This window comes from Oncorhynchus keta, chromosome 37 (genome assembly GCF_023373465.1).
Source record: "Oncorhynchus keta strain PuntledgeMale-10-30-2019 chromosome 37, Oket_V2, whole genome shotgun sequence".
Taxonomy (NCBI): Eukaryota; Metazoa; Chordata; class Actinopteri; order Salmoniformes; family Salmonidae; genus Oncorhynchus; species Oncorhynchus keta.
Window position 1 is genome coordinate 26,214,973 of NC_068457.1, and position 16,114 is coordinate 26,231,086.

The window sequence follows — 16,114 nt, forward strand, 5'->3', positions numbered from 1 at the left end:
GTGTGTGTGGGGGTGTGTGTGTGTGGGGGACGAGTGTGTGTGTGTGTGGGGGACGAGGTGTGTGTGTGTGTGGGGACGAGGTGTGTGTGTGTGTGTGGGGGACGAGGTGTGTGTGTGTGTGTGTGTGGGGGTGAGTGTGTGTGTGTGTGTGGGGACGAGTGTGTGTGTGTGTGTGTGTGGGGACGAGGTGTGTGTGTGTGTGTGTGGGGGACGAGTGTGTGTGTGTGTGTGGGGGACGAGGTGTGTGTGTGTGTGTGTGTGGGGGACGAGTGTGTGTGTGTGTGGGGGACGAGGTGTGTGGGGGGACGAGGTGTGTGTGTGTGTGGGGGACGAGGTGTGTGTGTGTGTGTGTGTGTGGTGTGTGGGGACGTGTGTGTGTGTGTGTGTGGGGACGAGGTGTGTGTGTGTGTGTGGGGGGACGAGGTGTGTGTGTGTGTGTGTGTGTGGGGGACGAGGTGTGTGTGTGTGTGGGGGACGAGGTGTGTGTGGGGGACGAGGTGTGTGTGTGTGTGTGTGTGTGGGGTGTGTGTGTGTGTGGGGGACGAGGTGTGTGTGTGGGGACGAGGTGTGTGTGTGTGGGGACGGTGGTGTGTGTGTGTGGGGGACGAGGGTGTGTGTGGGGGACGAGTGTGTGTGTGGGGACGTGTGTGTGGGGGTGTGTGTGTGGGGACGAGTGTGTGTGTGTGTGTGGGGGACGAGGTGTGTGTGTGTGTGTGGGGACGATGTGTGTGTGTGGGGGACGAGGTGTGTGTGTGGGGACGAGGTGTGGGGGACGTGTGGTGTGTGGGGGACGAGGTGTGTGTGTGGGGGACGAGGTGTGTGTGTGTGTGGGGACGAGTGTGTGTGTGTGTGTGGGGGACGAGGTGTGTGTGTGTGGGGGACGAGGTGTGTGTGTGTGTGTGGGGACGAGTGTGTGTGTGTGGGGGGACGAGGTGTGTGTGTGTGTGTGGGGGACGAGGTGTGTGTGTGTGGGGGACGAGGTGTGTGTGTGTGTGGGGGTGTGGGACGTGTGTGTGTGTGTGTGGGGGACGAGGTGTGTGTGTGTGTGTGTGTGGGGGACGAGTGTGTGTGTGTGTGTGTGGGGACGAGGTGTGTGTGTGTGTGGGGACGAGGTGGGGACGGGGGACGAGGTGTGTGTGTGTGTGTGTGTGTGGGGGGGAGGTGTGTGTGTGTGGGGGACGAGGGTGTGTGTGTGGGGGACGAGGGTGTGGGGGACGAGGTGTGTGTGTGTGGGGGGCGAGGTGTGTGTGTGTGTGTGTGGGGGGGGACGAGGTGTGTGTGTGTGGGGGGCGAGGTGTGTGTGTGTGTGTGGGGGGACGAGGGTGTGTGTGTGGGGGGGCGAGGTGTGTGTGTGTGTGTGTGTGGGGGGGGACGAGGTGTGTGTGGGGGGACCATCTGTCTTGTCTGGGATCGTTGGTTCTGACCTAGCTTTATCCCTCTGGGATTGGTTTGCTTCTGTCTGGGGTTGGCCTGTAGAGGGAACGGTGCTGACCTGGGAGGCCATGCTGCTGCTGCTCCTCACTGGGATGTGTTGACAGATGAGTTAATGTATGACTGAACACACTGGCCCCAAGGGATCATGATAGAGACTGTGTGTCTGTGGGCATGTGTGTGTGCATGTATGTCACGGTGTGTGTGAGGCGTGTGCGACTGTGTGCATGTGAGTGAATGAATGTACTGTTTGTATGAGCGAGACAGGCAGCCGTTCAAGAGGCTGTTCTCTCAGCACCAGACTGAGATGGAGCCGTTCAAGAGGCTGTTCTCTCAGCACCAGACTGAGATAGAGCCATTCAAGAGGCTGTTCTCTCAGCACCAGACTGAGATGGAGCCGTTCAAGAGGCTGTTCTCTCAACACCAGACTGAGATGGAGCCGTTCAAGAGGCTGTTCTCTCAGCACCAGACTGAGATAGAGCCATTCAATAGGCTGTTCTCTCAGCACCAGACTGAGAGGGATCCATTCAAGAGGCTGTTCTCTCAGCACCAGACTGAGAGGGATCCATTCAAGAGGCTGTTCTCTCAGCACCAGACTGAGATGGATCCATTCAATTGGCCGTTCTCTCAGCACCAGACCAGACTGGCCTCATGTTGTGGGTGTTATATTTGCATAGTTAACAAAACACCCACAGTGTTCCATGTCCACTGACTGTGTGTGTGTTTCAGAGTGCTTCCAGGAGAGTGAACACCTTAAGGACAGTCTGAAATGCTGTCTGTTACACCTGTTTGGAGCCATCGTGGCAGGGGGACAGGTGAGAATCAAGATGCACTCTTTTCACCCTACACTATCCCCTACACACTATCCCCTACACCCTACACACTATCCCCTACACCCTACACACTATCACAGTATATAAAGTCATGTGACCCTACACCATCACAGTATATAAAGTCATGTGACACTACACATCACAGCATATTAAGTCATGTGACCCTACACCATCACAGCATATAAAGTCATGTGACACTACACCATCACAGCATATAAAGTCATGTGACACTACACCATCACAGCATATAGTCATGTGACCCTACACTATCCCAGCATATAAAGTCATGTGACCCTACACTATCCCAGCATATAAAGTCATGTGACCCTACACTATCCCAGCATAAAAAGTAATGTGACCCTACACCATCACAGCATATTAAGTCATGTGACCCTACACTATCCCAGCATATTAAGTCATGTGACCCTACACCATCCCAGCATATAAAGTCATGTGACCCTACACCATCACAGCATATAAAGTCATGTGACCCTACACCATCACAGCATATAAAGTCATGTGACCCTACACACAGCATATAAAGTCATGTGACCCTATCCCAGCATATAAAGTCATGTGACCCTACACCATCCCAGCATATAAAGTCATGTGACCCTACACCATCACAGCATATAAAGTCATGTGACCCTACACCATCACAGCATATAAAGTCATGTGACCCTACACCATCACAGCATATAAAGTCATGTGTCATCACAGCATATGACCCTACACCATCACAGCATATAAAGTCATGTGACCCTACACCATCACAGCATATAAAGTCATGTGACCCTACACCATCACAGCATATAAAGTCATGTGACCCTACACCATCACAGCATATAAAGTCATGTGACCCTACACCATCACAGCATATAAAGTCATGTGACCCTACACCATCACAGCATATAAAGTCATGTGACCCTACACCATCCCAGCATATAAAGTCATGTGACCCTACACCATCACAGCATATAAAGTCATGTGACCCTACACCATCACAGCATATAAAGTCATGTGACCCTACACCATCACAGCATATAAAGTCATGTGACCCTACACCATCCCAGCATATAAAGTCATGTGACCCTACACCATCACAGCATATAAGTCATGTGACCCTACACCATCACAGCATATAAAGTCATGTGACCCTACACCATCACAGCATATAAAGTCATGTGACCCTACACCATCACAGCATATAAAGTCATGTGACCCTACACCAGCATATAAAGTCATGTGACCCTACACCATCACAGCATATAAAAAGTCATGTGACCCTACACCATCACAGCATATAAAGTCATGTGACCCTACACCATCACAGCATATAAAGTCATGTGACCCTACACCATCCAGCATATAAAGTCATGTGACCCTACACACCATCCCAGCATATAAAGTCATGTGACCCTACACCATCCCAGCATATAAAGTCATGTGACCCTACACCATCCCAGCATATAAAGTCATGTGACCCTACACCATCCCAGCATATAAAGTCATGTGACCCTACACCATCCCAGCATATAAAGTCATGTGACCCTACACCATCCCAGCATATAAAGTCATGTGACCCTACACCATCCCAGCATATAAAGTCATGTGACCCTACACCATCCCAGCATATAAAGTCATGTGACCCTACACCATCATATAAAGTCAGACCCTACACCATATAAAGTCATGTGACCCTACACCATCACAGCATATAAAGTCATGTGACCCTACACCATCACAGCATATAAAGTCATGTGACCCTACACATATAAAGTCATACACCATCACAGCATATAAAGTCATGTGACCCTACACATCTACACCAGCATATAAAGTCATGTGACCCTACACCATCCCAGCATATAAAGTCATGTGACCCTACACCATCACAGCATATAAAGTCATGTGACCCTACACCATCACAGCATATAAAGTCATGTGACCCTACACCATCACAGCATATAAAGTCATGTGACCCTACACCATCCCAGCATATAAAGTCATGTGACACCATACAGCATATAAAGTCTACCCTACACCAGCATATAAAGTCATGTGACCCTACACCATCACAGCATATAAAGTCATGTGACCCTACACCATCACAGCATATAAAAATGTGACCCTACACCATCACAGCATATAAAGTCATGTGACCCTACACCATCACAGCATATAAAGTCATGTGACCCTACACCATCACAGCATATAAAGTCATGTGACCCTACACCATCCCAGCATATAAAAAGTCATGTGACCCTACACCATCACAGCATATAAAGTCATGTGACCCTACACTATCCCAGCATATAAAGTCATGTGACCCTACACCATCCCAGCATATAAAGTCATGTGACCCTACACTATCCCAGCATATAAAGTCATGTGACCCTACACCATCACAGCATATAAAGTCATGTGACCCTACACCATACATATAAAGTCATGTGACCCTACACCATCCAGCATATAAAGTAATGTGACCCTACACCATCCCAGCATATAAAGTCATGTGACCCTACACCATCCCAGCATATAAAGTCATGTGACCCTACACCATCACAGCATATAAAGTCATGTGACCCTACACCATCACAGCATATAAAGTCATGTGACCCTACACTATCCCAGCATATAAAGTCATGTGACCCTACACCATCCCAGCATATAAAGTCATGTGACCCTACACCATCACAGCATATAAAGTCATGTGACCCTACACCATCACAGCATATAAAGTCATGTGACCCTACACCATCACAGCATATAAAGTCATGTGACCCTACACCATCCCAGCATATAAAGTCATGTGACCCTACACCATACACCCACAGCATATAAAGTCATGTGACCCTACACCATCACAGCATATAAAGTCATGTGACCCTACACCATCACAGCATATAAAGTCATGTGACCCTACACCATCACAGCATATAAAGTCATGTGACCCTACACCATCCCAGCATATAAAGTCATGTGACCCTACACTATCCCAGCATATAAAGTCATGTGACCCTACACCATCACAGCATATAAAGTCATGTGACCCTACACCATCACAGCATATAAAGTCATGTGACCCTACACCATCACAGCATATAAAGTCATGTGACCCTACACCATCCCAGCATATAAAGTCATGTGACCCTACACCATCACAGCATATAAAGTCATGTGACCCTACACCATCCAGCATATAAAGTCATGTGCATATATAAAGTCATGTGACCCTACACCATACAGCATATAAAGTCATGACCCTACACCCCAGCATATAAAGTCATGTGACCCTACACCATCACAGCATATAAAGTCATGTGACCCTACACCATCCCAGCATATAAAGAAAGTCATGTGACCCTACACCATCCCAGCATATAAAGTCATGTGACCCTACACCATCACAGCATATAAAGTCATGTGACCCTACACCATCACAGCATATAAAGTCATGTGACCCTACACCATCACAGCATATAAAGTCATGTGACCCTACACCATCCCAGCATATAAAGTCATGTGACCCTACACTATCCCAGCATATAAAGTCATGTGACCCTACACTATCCCAGCATATAAAGTCATGTGACCCTACACCATCACAGCATATAAAGTCATGTGACCCTACACTATCCCAGCATATAAAGTCATATGACCCTACACCATCCCAGCATATAAAGTCATGTGACCCTACACCATCACAGCATATAAAGTCATGTGACCCTACACCATCCCAGCATATAAAGAAAGTCATGTGACCCTACACCATCCCAGCATATAAAGTCATGTGACCCTACACCATCCCAGCATATAAAGTCATGTGACCCTACATGTGACCCTACACCATCACAGCATATAAAGTCATGTGACCCTACACCATCACAGCATATAAAGTCATGTGACCCTACACCATCACAGCATATAAAGTCATGTGACCCTACACCATCACAGCATATAAAGTCATGTGACCCTACACCATCCCAGCATATAAAGTCATGTGACCCTACACCATCACAGCATATAAAGTCATGTGACCCTACACCATCACAGCATATAAAGTCATGTGACCCTACACTATCACAGCATATAAAGTCATGTGACCCTACACCATCCAGCATATAAAGTCATGTGACCCTACACCATCACAGCATATAAAGTCATGTGACCCTACACCATCCCAGCATATAAAGTCATGTGACCCTACACCATCACAGCATATAAAGTCATGTGACCCTACACCATCCCAGCATATAAAGTCATGTGACCCTACACTATCCAGCATATAAAGTCATGTGACCCTACAATCCCAGCATATCATGTGACCCTACACCATCCCAGCATATAAAGTCATGTGACCCTACACCATCCCAGCATATAAAGTCATGTGACCCTACACCATCCCAGCATATAAAGTCATGTGACCCTACACCATCCCAGCATATAAAGTCATGTGACCCTACACCATCCCAGCATATAAAGTCATGTGACCCTACATGTCCCAGCATATAAAGTCCTACACATCCCAGCATATAAAGTCATGTGACCCTACACCATCACAGCATATAAAGTCATGTGACCCTACACCATCACAGCATATAAAGTCATGTGACCCTACACCATCCCAGCATATAAAAATGTGTCATGTGACCCTACACTATCCCAGCATATAAAGTCATGTGACACCTACACATATAAAGTCATGTGACCCTCACAGCATATAAAGTCATGTGACCCTACACCATCACAGCATATAAAGTCATGTGACCCTACACTATCCCAGCATATAAAGTCATGTGACCCTACACCATCCCAGCATATAAAGTCATGTGACCCTACACCATCACAGCATATAAAGTCATGTGACCCTACACCATCCCAGCATATAAAGTCATGTGACCCTACACCATCCCAGCATATAAAGTCATGTGACCCTACACCATCCCAGCATATAAAGTCATGTGACCCTACACCATCACAGCATATAAAGTCATGTGACCCTACACCATCACAGCATATAAAGTCATGTGACCCTACACCATCACAGCATATAAAGTCATGTGACCCTACACCATCCCAGCATATAAAGTCATGTACACATATAAATCACAGCATATAAAGTCATGTGACCCTACACCATCCAGCATATAAAGTCATGTGACCCTACACCATCCCAGCATATAAAGTCATGTGACCCTACACCATCCCAGCATATAAAGTCATGTGACCCTACACCATCCCAGCATATAAAGTCATGTGACCCTACACTATCCCAGCATATAAAGTCATGTGACCCTACACTATCCCAGCATATAAAGTCATGTGACCCTACACCATCCCAGCATATAAAGTCATGTGACCCTACACCATCACAGCATATAAAGTCATGTGACCCTACACTATCCCAGCATATAAAGTCATGTGACCCTACACTATCCCAGCATATAAAGTCATGTGACCCTACACTATCCCAGCATATAAAGTCATGTGACCCTACACTATCCCAGCATATAAAGTAATGTTTGCCACATGAGAACAATTGAAGGCTTTATTTTTTTATTTAACCAGTTAACCATTTCCAACTGCTACCTGGCCAAGATAAAGCAAAGCAGTGCGACAAAAACAACAGAGTTAGACATAAACAAACGTACAGTCAATAACACAATAGAAAATTCTATGTACAGTGTGTGCAAATGTAGGGAGGTTAAATAATAGGCGCTAGAGGCTAAATAATTACAATTTAGCATTAACACTGGAGTGATCGTTGCGCAGATAATGATGTGCAAAAGAGCAAGATGGTAAGTAATAATATGGGGATGAGGTAGTTGGATGTGCTATTTACAGATTGGCTGTGTACAGGTACAGTGATGGGTAAGCTGCTCTGACAGCTGATGCTTAAAATTAGAGAGGGAGATATATCTCCCGCTTCAGTGATTTTTGCATTTCATTCCAGTCATTTAAACTGTAGCAGGACATTTAGTGGTCTATACCATCCTTTAAACTGTAGCAGGACATTTAGTGGTATATAACCATCCTTTAAACTGTAGCAGGACATTTAGTGGTATATACCATCCTTTAAACTGTAGCAGGACATTTAGTGGTATATAACCATCCTTTAAACTGTAGCAGGACAATTAGTGGTCTATACCATCCTTTAAACTGTAGCAGGACATTTAGTGGTCTATACCATCCTTTAAACTGTAGCAGGACATTTAGTGGTATATAACCATCCTTTAAACTGTAGCAGGACATTTAGTGGTATATAACCATCCTTTAAACTGTAGCAGGACATTTAGTGGTATATACCATCCTTTAAACTGTAGCAGGACATTTAGTGGTATATAACCATCCTTTAAACTGTAGCAGGACATTTAGTGGTCTATACCATCCTTTAAACTGTAGCAGGACATTTAGTGGTATATAACCATCCTTTAAACTGTAGCAGGACATTTAGTGGTCTATACCATCCTTTAAACTGTAGCAGGACATTTAGTGGTCTATAACCATCCTTTAAACTGTAGCAGGACATTTAGTGGTATATAACCATCCTTTAAACTGTAGCAGGACATTTAGTGGTATATAACCATCCTTTAAACTGTAGCAGGACATTTAGTGGTATATAACCACCCTTTAAACTGTAGCAGGACATTTAGTGGTATATACCTACCATCCTTTAAACTGTAGCAGGACATTTAGTGGTATATACCTACCATCCTTTAAACTGTAGCAGGACATTTAGTGGTATATAACCATCCTTTAAACTGTAGCAGGACATTTAGTGGTATATAACCATCCTTTAAACTGTAGCAGGACATTTAGTGGTATATAACCATCCTTTAAACTGCCTACATTTGTGGTATATAACAGGACATTTAGTGGTATATAACCATCCTTTAAACTGTAGCAGGACATTTAGTGGTATATAACCATCCTTTAAACTGTAGCAGGACATTTAGTGGTATATAACCATCTTTAAACTGTAGCAGGACATTTAGTGGTATATAACCATCCTTTAAACTGTAGCAGGACATTTAGTGGTATATAACCATCCTTTAAACTGTAGCAGGACATTTAGTGGTATATAACCATCCTTTAAACTGTAGCAGGACATTTAGTGGTATATAACCATCCTTTAAACTGTAGCAGGACATTTAGTGGTATATAACCACCCTTTAAACTGTAGCAGGACATTTAGTGGTATATAACCATCCTTTAAACTGTAGCAGGACATTTAGTGGTATATACCATCCTTTAAACTGTAGCAGGACATTTAGTGGTATATACCTACCATCCTTTAAACTGTAGCAGGACATTTAGTGGTATATAACCATCCTTTAAACTGTAGCAGGACATTTAGTGGTATATAACCATCCTTTAAACTGTAGCAGGACATTTAGTGGTATATAACCATCCTTTAAACTGTAGCAGGACATTTAGTGGTATATAACCACCCTTTAAACTGTAGCAGGACATTTAGTGGTATATAACCATCTTTTAAACTGTAGCAGGACATTTAGTGGTATATACCATCCTTTAAACTGTAGCAGGACATTTAGTGGTATATACCTACCATCCTTTAAACTGTAGCAGGACATTTAGTGGTATATAACCATCCTTTAAACTGTAGCAGGACATTTAGTGGTATATAACCATCCTTTAAACTGTAGCAGGACATTTAGTGGTATATAACCATCCTTTAAACTGTAGCAGGACATTTAGTGGTATATAACCATCCTTTAAACTGTAGCAGGACATTTAGTGGTATATACCATCCTTTAAACTGTAGCAGGACATTTAGTGGTATATACCTACCATCCTTTAAACTGTAGCAGGACATCTGCTTGTGAATGCTTTCTGAAGCATGTCGAGGCCGTAGAAAGCGTTTATGAAGGCTCCCTCCCTCCCTCCACAGCGTAATGCTCTACTAGCCATCTCCCCAGCCACCATGGAGGTTCTGCTGCGTGTGCTGGGGGACTATGAGGGTGGAGACATGGACGGGGAGGACTGGGACAGTGAGGCTCCAGACCGGAAGTCCCTGCTCACCTTGGGCTGTCTGAGGGAGGTGGTCCACTCCCTCCTGGCCAGCAGCTCAGACCAACGCCAGGTCACGAGAATTATATATATATATATATATATATATTTTTTAACATAGATTGGTTTTTCTTTTCACAGCTCAATAAATTGCAGTTAACAATAGTTTAGGAACTTTCACAAATCATAGTTTAAAAAATCGAATCATTCATGATAGTAATAGAATACAATTTCATATTAATGTAAACAGGTCAGTGCTTTTAGAGTGACCAGGTGTGTGTGTGTGCGTGTGTGTGTGCGTGTGTGCGTGTGTGTGTGTGTGTGTGTGTGTGTGTGTGTGTGTGTGTGTGTGTACTGCTATGCAAACAAGTCATAAAGCATGATTTACATTATTCATTAACGTTGGTTTCTGCATGTGACTGATGAGGCTTCTTCTTTACAAACTGAGACCTTGAAACTGGGATACTCTTTTTGCTTCCCAGAACAATGTTCTGGGAGTACTGCCAATTGGTCTGAGGAGGTCAAAGTCACAAGCACAAACCAAGATAAAGTTAGAGTTGATGCTATCTCTTCAGACAACGTAATATATACTCACACTATTTCGGGAAGAAGGTGTTGTTCTGACAAGAGCCAGATGGTTGACTTTATAATGTTTTTATCTTCAGATTTTTTAAATTAACGTGTATATTGTTGATTTCAATTGGCTGAATCGATTTGCTAATGTAGCTTATTTGAAATGTAATAAAATAACATTCCTTCATTCATACAGGTGGAGATCGGCTCGGTGCTGGAGAACTACTTCAAACTGCTCAACTCTGATCCGGCAGCAGCGGCCGTGCAGCAAGGGGTCAAAGGTCATAAGGTGCTGGGCCGCCACTGGGAGAGCCGCTTCGTAGCGCTGCAGGTGCACATGCTAGGTGAGTGACCGAACCCGGATTGTCATGTACGCCACAAAGCTGCAATAGCCCACTGAGCTAAAGCCTAGGCATTAGCTGAGGAAGCTAACACAAGTCTCAGACAAGGTTACTCTTTATACCAGTGTGGTTTACTGAACTACTTACATTACCACTAGCACCTAGTATAGGTTGAGTGTTGACCACTGTCACCTGACTTCTGATTTCCATGATTTATGAAGCACTTAGAGAGAGGCCTTTATAAATAGTTTATGAAGGCTCTCGCTCTCTCCTCTCTTTCTCTCTTTCCCCTTATCGCTCTCTCATATCCCATTCCCCTTTTCTTCTTCTCCTGTGTCTGTGACCTCCAGACACTATCAGGGATATGTTCCTGTGTTCGGACCGTCCCGTCCTGCAGGCCATCTTCCTCAACAGCAACTGCTTCGAGCACCTGACACGCCTCCTACAGAACAGCAAGGTATGGTCTCGCTCAGCCCTGGCACAAAGGACGTTGAACATGAGGATTGGGGGGGAGGCGTGTCTTAGCCTACTGTTTACTGTGTGTGTTTTTCCTCAGCGTATCAAGGTAACTCTGTCTAGGAAGCATAGTGTTACCTTACACTGTGTGTGAGCCTTTCAACACAGGCTCACTGTGCATGTTATGACTTTACCTCCCCACTTAGTGCTGGAGCACTTAGGTACCACTAACCCTCCCCCACCCAGCCCCTCTGTGAGTCACAACCTTTACCTTCTGACCCCCATCCACCACTCTTTTCTCTCTCCCTCACCCTGCCCCCCCCTCACCACGTCCTGTTGTTGGTTCAACTCTACAGCTGGTTAATGCTAGGTGCACGACAGCAGAGAAGGACCAGAAAGATTTCACCAACAGGTTACTGACAGTGACAGGAGAGAGTGACACCCAGGTATACTGCCACCCTGTCACCACCGTCACTCACGCCACCACCGTCACTCATGCTATCGTCACCGCCATCCCCGTCAAGATGGCCACTCCATGACAAGATGTACATCTGTGCTGCCCTGTAGTCAGAAACAATCAATATCAATCAATCAATTAAGCAGTCACTCAATCAAGCAGTCAATCAATCAATACATTAAGCTGTCTCTCAAGCTGTCATTCAATAAATTAAGCAGTTACTCAATCAAGCAATCAATCAATTCAGTGGTCTATCAAACTGTCAATCAATTAAGCTGTCAATCTGTCATTCAATCAATCAAGCAGTCTATCAAGCTGTAATTCAATCAATTAAGCAGTCTTTACCGTAACATTTGTCTGAAAATACTTCAAAGTAACTTTTACAGAATGTAGCCCGATCTCCAAAAGGCAACAACATCACCTGCAGTGTGTGGTCAAACCGTCCCCCCTGTTCAGTGTTATTCACCTGGCCTCCCCTGCACTCACAAACACTCACTGGTACCCTTTAATGTAGTTATGCAGTGTTCTCTTGACATACAGTGGTATGTAGTGTGTCTCTTGGTCTATAATGTGCTTTAGTCACAAAGACTCACCTGTAGTGAATCATCTGTAGGCAGACACTCACCTGTTGGTCTGGTTATCATGCGGCCAGGTGATTTGACACACTCTACAAAGTATTCCTTTGTAGTAAGGCAGAGTTTGAGCACCTGTAATCCGATACTCCGACTGTGTAATGGCCACCCATGGTTACCTGGTTACCTAGCAACCTGACCACAGTCAGACCTATGCTGTCTCCTCTCCTATAGGTCAGCTGCGGAATGAATGAATGAAGAGGAAATACTTTATTCATCCATTTTCCTTACAGTCCACAGACATGTCTTGTTTTATTACCCAACCTGAGAGACACACACACACACACACACAATGAAAGATTGTTGGACCCGTGAAGGTGAAAAATCTGTCTGTGTCCTTGAGGATCGTACTTAACCCTAGTTTTCTCCAGGGATGCCTTACTACTATGGCTGACCCTGTAAACAGGGATGCCTTACTACTATGGCTGACCCTGTAAACAGGGATGCCTTACTACTATGGCTGACCCTGTAAACAGGGATGCCTTACTACTATGGCTGACCCTGTAAACAGGGATGCCTTACTACTATGGCTGACCCTGTAAACAGGGATGCCTTACTACTATGGCTGACCCTGTAAACAGGGATGCCTTACTACTATGGCTGACCCTGTAAACAGGGATGCCTTACTACTATGGCTGACCCTGTAAACAGGGATGCCTTACTACTATGGCTGACCCTGTAAACAGGGATGCCTTACTACTATGGCTGACCCTGTAAACAGGGATGCCTTACTACTATGGCTGACCCTGTAAACAGGGATGCCTTACTACTATGGCTGACCCTGTAAACAGGGATGCCTTACTACTATGGCTGACCCTGTAAACAGGGATGCCTTACTACTATGGCTGACCCTGTAAACAGGGGTGCCTTACTACTATGGCTGACCCTGTAAACAGGGATGCCTTACTACTATGGCTGACCCTGTAAACAGGGATGCCTTACTACTATGGCTGACCCTGTAAACAGGGATGCCTTACTACTATGGCTGACCCTGTAAACAGGGATGCCTTACTACTATGGCTGACCCTGTAAACAGGGGTGCCTTACTACTATGGCTGACCCTGTAAACAGGGATGCCTTACTACTATGGCTGACCCTGTAAACAGGGGTGCCTTACTACTATGGCTGACCCTGTAAACAGGGGTGCCTTACTACTATGGCTGACCCTGTAAACAGGGGTGCCTTACTACTATGGCTGACCCTGTAAACAGGGGTGCCTTACTACTATGGCTGACCCTGTAAACAGGGATGCCTTACTACTATGGCTGACCCTGTAAACAGGGATGCCTTACTACTATGGCTGACCCTGTAAACAGGGATGCCTTACTACTATGGCTGACCCTGTAAACAGGGATGCCTTACTACTATGGCTGACCCTGTAAACAGGGATGCCTTACTACTATGGCTGACCCTGTAAACAGGGATGCCTTACTACTATGGCTGACCCTGTAAACAGGGATGCCTTACTACTATGGCTGACCCTGTAAACAGGGATGCCTTACTACTATGGCTGACCCTGTAAACAGGGTGCCTTACTACTATGGCTGACCCTGTAAACAGGGATGCCTTACTACTATGGCTGACCCTGTAAACAGGGATGCCTTACTACTATGGCTGACCCTGTAAACAGGGGTGCCTTACTACTATGGCTGACCCTGTAAACAGGGATGCCAACTACTATGGCTGACCCTGTAAACAGGGTGCCACACTACTATGGCTGACCCTGTAAACAGGGATGCCTTACTACTATGGCTGACCCTGTAAACAGGGATGCCTTACTACTATGGCTGACCCTGTAAACAGGGATGCCTTACTACTATGGCTGACCCTGTATTGCTCCAGGGGTGCCTTACTACTATGGCTGACCCTGTATTGCTCCAGGGGTGCCTTACTACTATGGCTGACCCTGTATTGCTCCAGGGGTGCCTTACTACTATGGCTGACCCTGTAAACAGGGATGCCTTACTACTATGGCTGACCCTGTATTGCTCCAGGGATGCCTTACTACTATGGCTGACCCTGTAAACAGGGATGCCTTACTACTATGGCTGACCCTGTAAACAGGGGTGCCTTACTACTATGGCTGACCCTGTAAACAGGGATGCCTTACTACTATGGCTGACCCTGTATTGCTCCAGGGATGCCTTACTACTATGGCTGACCCTGTAAACAGGGGTGCCTTACTACTATGGCTGACCCTGTAAACAGGGATGCCTTACTACTATGGCTGACCCTGTAAACAGGGGTGCCTTACTACTATGGCTGACCCTGTAAACAGGGATGCCTTACTACTATGGCTGACCCTGTAAATAGGGGTGCCTTACTACTATGGCTGACCCTGTAAACAGGGATGCCTTACTACTATGGCTGACCCTGTAAACAGGGATGCCTTACTACTATGGCTGACCCTGTATTGCTCCAGGGGTGCCTTACTACTATGGCTGACCCTGTAAACAGGGATGCCTTACTACTATGGCTGACCCTGTAAACAGGGATGCCTTACTACTATGGCTGACCCTGTATTGCTCCAGGGGTGCCTTACTACTATGGCTGACCCTGTATTGCTCCAGGGGTGCCTTACTACTATGGCTGACCCTGTAAACAGGGATTGCCTTACTACTATGGCTGACCCTGTATTGCTCCAGGGATGCCTTACTACTATGGCTGACCCTGTATTGCTCCAGGGATGCCTTACTACTATGGCTGACCCTGTATTGCTCCAGGGGTGCCTTACTACTATGGCTGACCCTGTATTGTTCCAGGGGTGCCTTACTACTATGGCTGACCCTGTAAACAGGGATGCCTTACTACTATGGCTGACCCTGTAAACAGGGGTGCCTTACTACTATGGCTGACCCTGTAAACAGGGGTGCCTTACTACTATGGCTGACCCTGTAAACAGGGGTGCCTTACTACTATGGCTGACCCTGTAAACAGGGATGCCTTACTACTATGGCTGACCCTGTAAACAGGGATGCCTTACTACTATGGCTGACCCTGTAAACAGGGATGCCTTACTACTATGGCTGACCCTGTAAACAGGGATGCCTTACTACTATGGCTGACCCTGTAAACAGGGATGCCTTACTACTATGGCTGACCCTGTAAACAGGGGTGCCTTACTACTATGGCTGACCCTGTAAACAGGGATGCCTTACTACTATGGCTGACCCTGTAAACAGGGATGCCTTACTACTATGGCTGACCCTGTAAACAGGGGTGCCTTACTACTATGGCTGACCCTGTAAACAGGGATGCCTTACTACTATGGCTGACCCTGTATTGCTCCAGGGATGCCTTACTACTATGGCTGACCCTGTATTGCTCCAGGGATGCCTTACTACTATGGCTGAC

At 45.8% G+C, this 16,114-nt stretch overlaps 1 protein-coding gene across 2 annotated transcripts in view; it reads left to right on the forward strand.

Moving 5' to 3' along the window:
• Positions 1-2,094: 2,094 nt before the first annotated feature.
• nbeal1 (neurobeachin-like 1) overlaps positions 2,095-16,114 on the forward strand; it is a 49,962-nt gene continuing 35,942 nt past the window's right edge. The window contains exons 1-5 of one of the 2 annotated variants that reach the window (XM_052499946.1): positions 2,095-2,246; positions 10,183-10,374; positions 11,071-11,218; positions 11,566-11,672; positions 12,028-12,117. In XM_052499946.1, the coding sequence (XP_052355906.1) occupies positions 2,133-2,246; positions 10,183-10,374; positions 11,071-11,218; positions 11,566-11,672; positions 12,028-12,117 (651 nt within the window). In that variant the 5' untranslated portion in view covers positions 2,095-2,132. The remainder of the gene's footprint in view (positions 2,247-10,182; positions 10,375-11,070; positions 11,219-11,565; positions 11,673-12,027; positions 12,118-16,114) is intronic. The other variant, XM_052499947.1, reaches the window with a different exon arrangement.